Source organism: Mesitornis unicolor, unplaced genomic scaffold (assembly GCF_000695765.1).
Source record: "Mesitornis unicolor isolate BGI_N332 unplaced genomic scaffold, ASM69576v1 scaffold20325, whole genome shotgun sequence".
Taxonomy (NCBI): domain Eukaryota; kingdom Metazoa; phylum Chordata; class Aves; order Mesitornithiformes; family Mesitornithidae; genus Mesitornis; species Mesitornis unicolor.
This window is the reverse complement of record NW_010185060.1, coordinates 1-7,145: the sequence shown is the minus strand read 5'-3', so window position 1 is coordinate 7,145 and position 7,145 is coordinate 1. Positions and strand designations below refer to the sequence as shown.

Sequence of the window (7,145 nt, the reverse complement as noted above, 5' to 3'; positions counted from 1 at the left end):
ACCAATAAAAACCCAATTCATTTCTGCATTCAAATTAAGAAGAGATCAGGCAAACTACAAGGCTGGTCCCATGCGTGGAGGCTGCTGATGCTTACAGTGACCTTCACCTTCTTAACCTTGATAAAGAAATATTCTTAACGCTCTCCTGCTTATTATATTGTTACTGTATCTCCCAGAAAGCAAAACAGTGCAGAAAAAAAGAGGGCAGGGGTCCTCTGCGAATGCCACGTCCCACATGGCTTTCCATCAAGTCATCATCCTCCTGCAGTGACCGTCCTTTGCTGATGTCTTGCCAAGAGATACCAACTAATTTTACCAGTGATACACACATTCTTTCCAAATGAAAAGCGTTTTCCATTTTTTGCTTCCAACAATGTTTCAGAGAAGTCCCGGATTTCATTCTGTAGCCTAGATCTTGCTGCAAACAATATCCATGGGAAAGGCTCTACAGAGATTTCTGATCATGGTATTCTGCAGAAGTACAGTTGTCTTTCTTATTTGGAAGAGAGGAGGCACGTGCTGACAGGATGTTACACTGTGTGTTTCTGCTTTAATTCCAATGCCCAATTACACCCAAACCTACAGGTGATGTTCACATGAATCTTCAAGATCTTGTGTTTTAGGATCTGTATTTTCTCATGTGCGCAGCTATAGAAGCAGAAATCTCAGTGCTCCTCTTATTCTGACCATAATAGTCCACAAAGTTGCCATCTGGCCCGAGGAGGTACATGATTATTGTGTGATCCACCTGCAAGAGAGCACAGGCCAGCTTGGTAAAAAAGATCCTGCACATCTTCCAAAGTCAGCAGCAACAGCATCGCATTCAGTCTTTGGATCAGCTGTCTGAGGGAACTTCAGATGGACAAGCTAAAGCAACATAAGGAAAACTTCAGCATCACATCAGCAACCTTTTCTTGTTTTACCCAAGAAAATAAATAAAAACAGTTGCCTGCTCAGAATGTGTGGAGGACTATTGTGAGCAGACAAATGTTCCCTAAGCTGCTGGCACCCTTCCCGCAGCACCGACAAGGCTGGGGGAAACCTGTGGGCTAATGGTCTTTCCCCTTCGCTTTTTCCAGTTTCCCTCCACTTCTCATGATGCTCCATGAACCTCACAAGGTTTGAGCAGCAGCTCCTGCTGCAAATATGAAGCAAACTTGATAAAAACACAGAGATTTCATTAAACCAAGTTCAATGTCAGTGCAGACTACAGAACCAATAGCACCACTGGGATACAGTTGACAGAGAAGTTGGTGCAGAGGGAAATGCGAGTTCTGGGAGGGGGCTCCCTCTACTGTCCAAATCAAAATAACGTAAAAAATGGTCAAAGCAGCAAGTACTTGAACATACGAGGTATTCCAGTTTGATTTATATACAAATAAAGTGCAAATGTATTTAAAATGCCACTGCAAGTACTGTCTGCATCTAACTGTGACACCATCTTTAAAGCAAAGACAGAAAATACTGAAAATGGAGGCCATGAATCCAATTGCTCAAAGGACTACATCATCTCACTGGAGAAAAAGAACTGAAATGTACTCATGCACTGAGAGTACAACTGTGTTGGAAATTAAGAAATCACATAAATATTTCCAGTACCAAAAGCTAAAAGGATGCATTAAATTTAACGGGATTTCTGTCACTGAATGTTTCTCAGAATTTTATTGAAGAAGGTTTACTTCAAATATTTTAATCTAGTTTCAGATGTTCAAGATAAGGCCACAAAATCAAGTCCTAGAAGACTCTTTTTTTAAGGAATCTGAATCACAATTTATATCCTTCAACTACAAACAAGAAAAAAAAAAAAAACAGGTAGCCTGCACCTTAACTCCCTGGCTTGTGGAGTATTAAATACAGTCATGATGGAGTGCAGTTTGCATGCTAAAGACCATTCTTTTTCAAGCTGTGCCTGAAGCTTCACCACGGCAGAGTAGAGGGGGACAATAACCTCCCTTGACTACACTCTTCTTAATGCACCCCAGGATGCCATTGGCCTTCTTGGCCGTTGAGCACATTGCTGGTTCATGGTCAGCCTGCTGTCCACCAGGACTCCTAGGTCATTTTCCCCTGAGCTGCTCTCCAGCGGGTCAGTCCCCATCCTGTACTGGTACATGGGGCTGTTCTTCCCCAGATGCAGTACTCTACACTTGCCCTTGTTGAATTTTATTAAGTTTCTCCCTGCCCAACTCTCCAAGTATTCAAGTAATACTTAATAACTTTAAGCAGATATTTAGAAATTATAATTTCTAAATGCTCATCTCGATGCTCTTTTCAGGTCAAAACAAGCAGCCAAGTTTAACTGGTCGTAGTGGACCTCTTCCTCTTCCCCACCTCCCAGCAGCCTGTAGAGAAAACAGAATCTGCTCTGGCACAAACTTCAGTCTCAATCACCAACTGGTATGACAGATCCATGTAAGACATGATGAGGGAAAAAAAGCCTTACTGGAAGAATTGGCAGAGTAGTAATTACCCAGATAAATCTCAAAAAGGCACAAAACCAGCCTCAAGCTCTCCCACCCTGACCTGCTGTTGCTGCTATCCTCTTTCCATTCTGTTTCAGAGACGTGTCCTCTGCCCTGCCTGCCCTGAACACAGAGCTCACTGCCTCTCAAAACCAAGAGCCTATGACAAATCCTGAAGAGATGCAGTGATACTCTTCCTCCTTGGCACCGTGTCTGGGGCTCCCAGGCCGCTCTTCTGTTCCCAGTTCACTGTCCTTTCTCTGCTGCTCTTCCCTTCTCTCGGACTCACAACTCAATCACAAACCAGCACCATTCTCCTTGGATACTGGATCCCTTCTCCCTTCATTACATCTGTAGTTACATTCTCCAGTTCAGTTTCATTCTCCAGCCTCCCTTGAAGTTGCTGTCATCTATAGAGTTATTTTCCTTGGCCAAATCCCTGTACTTCATGGTCATGCCAGAATCCAGCTGTGGTTTGCTAGAATCCACGTGTGGTTTACGTTATAAGCAGCAGCACTCCTTCAGCTTTTCTGGCTTCTTTCCATCATCCCTCCCTCAACTTCAGTTCACTCATTTAATGTCAGATTCTACCGATTCTTTCCCTCTCCTGACCAGGCATCATTTGCCAATCCTGTTCCTATAACCTATTCTTGCATTTCCACAAACTTCCTTTTATAAATCTGATATTAAGCAGTATCTTTAAATTTATTTTCAGATTCATGCTAGATCGAAATTGTTGAATTTCTCCAGCAAGCTTCACTCCTCCATTCAAATACAGTATCACGGACACAGACTTCTGTAGCTGAGTTGCCACTTCAAGTGAAAACAAGTTGTTAATCTCCCACTTAACATCCCTTTTAGTAACACAGAGTAGTGCATATCACCAGTATGATTCCGTCTTCTCTTTACTGAGATCATGTGCTGCTCTTCCTGTTTCTTTCTATGCACCACTTTTTTGTTCCACCAATCTTTTAGTCCACATGGATTAATTTATTTGCTGCAGTTAGGTGGTTTTAAACAACAGATGAGGAATAGACAATACTGGATCAGACCAAAACCAATCTGCCTCAGCATCCTATCTCAAATAGAGGCCAACACAGGTTGCTTTAAGGAAGAGTATAAAACCAGCATCAAAAATACACTATCTTCCTCTGTTACTTCCCAGTTTCCAAACATTTTTAGCTCACAGGCTTCCTGAGCTAGGCAAGATTTCTGTGCATTTCATAATACTCAACAGACTGTTTTTTCCAAAGACTAACAAGATTCCCTGCGGACTCCCATAAACTTCTACCATCTGCATCTGTAGCAAGGGATTCCACTTCTCATGTGCCCGTTGCAACAAGAACCATCACCTTTCCTTTTGAACCTGCTTTTAGCATTCTCTGATGCCCTTAGTTCTTGTAATATATATTAAAAAAAAGATCATATAATGTGTATCCTCACTTGTCACATCACTTGTACCTGCTTAACTCTTCAGGTCTGCTCAGGATGTGCCAAGCCTGGAAGGCCTCGGCAGCAGCTCTGAGCCCTATAACCAGTCCTATTCACTTTCAGAGAGTAAGAATTTGACTACCCAATTTAGCTTCACTTAAACCTCAGCTTCCCCCTTCGCACTATTACCCTATGTATTTTATTCCCACTTAATTTAGCATTAATGTTCTCTCTCTTCCAGCTCATCTGACACAGGAAGAAGAGCCCCACAGTATCTGCAGGCAGATTATGCATCACCCAAGTCTTTTGACAGCAAAACCCGCTCCTTGATGTCAGTTTGGCAGGAAATGAGTTGTTACTTTTACCTCTCCTTTCTCCCTCTTCCTTTTGTCTTAACTTTCCAGTTCCATTTTCACTCTGGAGCACACAGGAAAGCAGCCAGACAAAAACATTACACAACAGAAAAAAGTTCCAATTACTGCCAGGCTTGCTAGTTCATACGCTACTCTGCGAGCAGGTCAGGGATTGTACTTTTTTAGAACATGTTTCAGTGAGGTTCTGAGCTTGTAAGAGGGCACCTTGATTCTGACTGAGATCTCTAAAACGCAGCTTAACACATTGGTGCAGCAGGAGTCTGTCATGCAGGACTTCAGCATAGAGTGCAACAGCTGCCTTCTGATTTTAAAATCTATACCCTGTTCTTATCCAAAGTCTTTCATTAGGCAAAGACCCTACATTTACTTACTATGTAATCATTGTCTTCATCTTTGGGACCTTCGCTGTAATACACACGGTAAGCTTTGGCCACTTGGTCAATCTGTGCCTTGGTACCAGTCAATCCAATCAGCTTTGGAGAAAATTCTAGACAGAAAGAAGACATTTAGACATTTTAGTGAAGAGTCTCATCAACAGCCTCCTTTTCAGTGGTCTTTATTACAAGCTATAAGACTCGGAAGAAGAAAACAGTAATACCTTTAACATATCTGGCAATGGCTTCTTCGTTGTCCCTCTCGGGATCAATGGTGATGAAGAGTGGGGTCAGATTAGGCAAAGATGAAATTCCATCTGTGACATTAACGATCATTATTTTTTCTTAGAAAAATAAGAATCATGTATTCCCTCCCTTGAAACAAGCTCACAGCCAAGCTACTGTAAACATCAATCCAAGCCCATCCTAAGGGACAAAAAAGGCCATTTTCTGCAACTTAATTTAGGTAATTTGTAAATTAAGCAAATGCCGTGAAATCCAACGCTCTGTGTTTGTGATCGGTGCAGCTACACTTCCAGCCTCTCCGCTGGAGACCCTGCCCTGCTTAGGAGAGTCAACAAATTGGCTCTGATGCAGAAAATGCCAGGGTATGATGCATTTATGAAAGCACAATGGTAAGTACAACAAAAACACGCCTGTGATGCTGGAGCAGGAAAGGTGAAGATGCAATTCAGGCTCTTCCCCTCATGTTCTAGCCACAGCCTTCACTGTATTTTTTTCAGCCCACCTTCCCACCTGCTTGGTGGGAAGAGTTGCTCCACAACTCTTCAGGGCCTGCAGGCTAAGAAAAGCACCTCTGTCACGCAGCCTTCCCCCAACCCTCATTCCACAGCACAGGCATCCTCAGAAGAGACTCTCACAGAGGCCTGTTCTCAGAATAAATAAAATAGAAGGAAAAAACTCCCTAATATACCCACAACCATTTTCTGGCAAAAATACAGCGCAGCGGCACCATTCTCTGTAACCTGCCACCATCGTGTCTTATTACCAAGAAGTCCCCTGTTATCAGTGCTGTCACGTTCTAAGTATCAGATCCTAGTGATCGGTAGACTGATGTATGTAGCACTGGACAGTTAACTGAACTACTGAATAGAAATCAGTAGCATTTTTTTAATAAAGATCATCAGTTATTACCATTTGTGATGTTTTACCACAATAAACCTGGACCTCCAACAAAAAGAACCACTACACCACCTGAATTCCCATACCGATTTCATCTACCACTTGAATCATTTTCTCCAGTTCGTCAGGACAGATGTCAGGGCAGTGTGTGAAGCCGAAGTAGATCAGCACCCACTGGCCGACGTAGTCCTTGCTGGTCCTGGGCTGTCCCTCATGGTTGATGAGTGAGAAGGGCCCTCCCAGCAGTGGTTTCCCAATGCCTCGGTTTCGTTCCTTCTCCAGCTCTATGAAAAACAAGAGAGGATCAAACACATCCATGCCACGATCCACACTGCCTCCCAGGTGAGCCTCAGAAGCAGTCGCAGAGTCATGGCCCATGGCGCTGGGATGTCAAGATCTACCAATGCACATCATGCAGAAGCCCAATGCGTTCAAGACTTCCAAAAAGCATTCAATTTTTGGCAAAATCAAATATATCACTAAACTCCTTTGAAACACAACAATCAGGTTCATTGTAATCTGCATTGTAATGGCCTCAAGTTGCACCAGGGGTGGTTTAGGCTGGATATTAGGAGGAATTTCTTTACTGAAAGGGTTGTCAAGCACCGGAACAGGCTGCCCAGGGAGGCGGTTGAGTCACCATCGCTGGAGGTGTTTAAAAGACAAGTAGATGTCATGCTTAGCAACGTGGTCTAGTGGCAAACTTCGTGCTGCTTTGATGGTGGGACTCAAAGGTCTTTTCTAACCAAACTCATTCTACAATTCTATGAATCTGACTGTATTTTTATTTAAAAATATAAAAAATTACAGGTACCTGGCTCCCTGCAGAACAGAAAAAATAAGCATCCCTTAAAAACTTAACAAACCCTGAAAGCTGTAATACTTCTGATTTTCACCACTAAAAACATGAAAATGAAACCAGTGGGCAGTTACTGCAGGACAGGAAAACGCTCGCACGCGCTACAGAGGGAAATCATTGCACAGGCGAGATCGCCCCTCCACGTCTGCGCTGCATCGACCAGCAGCAGTGAGCAAAATCAAACGCACAAGTGAGAAACGTGCTCACAAAATGCGAATTTAGAGACAAGCAACTTCTGTGAAGCAAGGGTTTATTAGCGGCATGTGAAAGTTGCTCGTCTCTAAATTTGCGTTTTGCATTTCTCACACACGTATTCTGACAGCAAAAGCAAATTCAAAACTTAACCCTGAAGGGTCTTCAAATTTCTGACAGTTTTCTGCGGCATTTATACACACACAGTGTATTAAACAGCACTCCTCGAAGTACAGTGTGATTCGGTGGGACGCCAGAGTGGGTAAAACACAATTAAATAAAACCAAAACACATCATCTGAATATAAACC

The 7,145-nt window shown here is 42.9% G+C and overlaps 1 protein-coding gene across 1 annotated transcript; it reads right to left on the bottom strand.

Moving 5' to 3' along the window:
• Positions 1-383: 383 nt before the first annotated feature.
• LOC104540818 (protein SCO1 homolog, mitochondrial) lies at positions 384-6,162 on the bottom strand. The gene is made up of 4 exons (XM_010184711.1): positions 5,871-6,162; positions 4,866-4,958; positions 4,639-4,754; positions 384-748 (listed from the first exon to the last, which is right to left on the bottom strand). Exons 1-4 carry the CDS (start codon positions 6,160-6,162, stop codon positions 620-622), a joined length of 630 nt encoding a protein of 209 aa, XP_010183013.1. The 3' UTR covers positions 384-619.
• Positions 6,163-7,145: the final 983 nt, after the last annotated feature.

What these genes read in the sequence shown, in the direction of transcription:
- LOC104540818 (XM_010184711.1), bottom strand. Translation starts at nt 6,162, where the DNA reads ATGGGCCATGACTCTGCGACTGCTTCTGAGGCTCACCTGGGAGGCAGT. An exon ending in TCAAGTGGTAGATGAAATCG is followed by an intron (nt 4,959 to 5,870) that starts GTATGGGAATTC and finishes TTAATGTCACAG; the next exon opens with ATGGAATTTCATCTTTGCCT. An exon ending in CATTGCCAGATATGTTAAAG is followed by an intron (nt 4,755 to 4,865) that starts GTATTACTGTTT and finishes CTTTCTGTCTAG; the next exon opens with AATTTTCTCCAAAGCTGATT.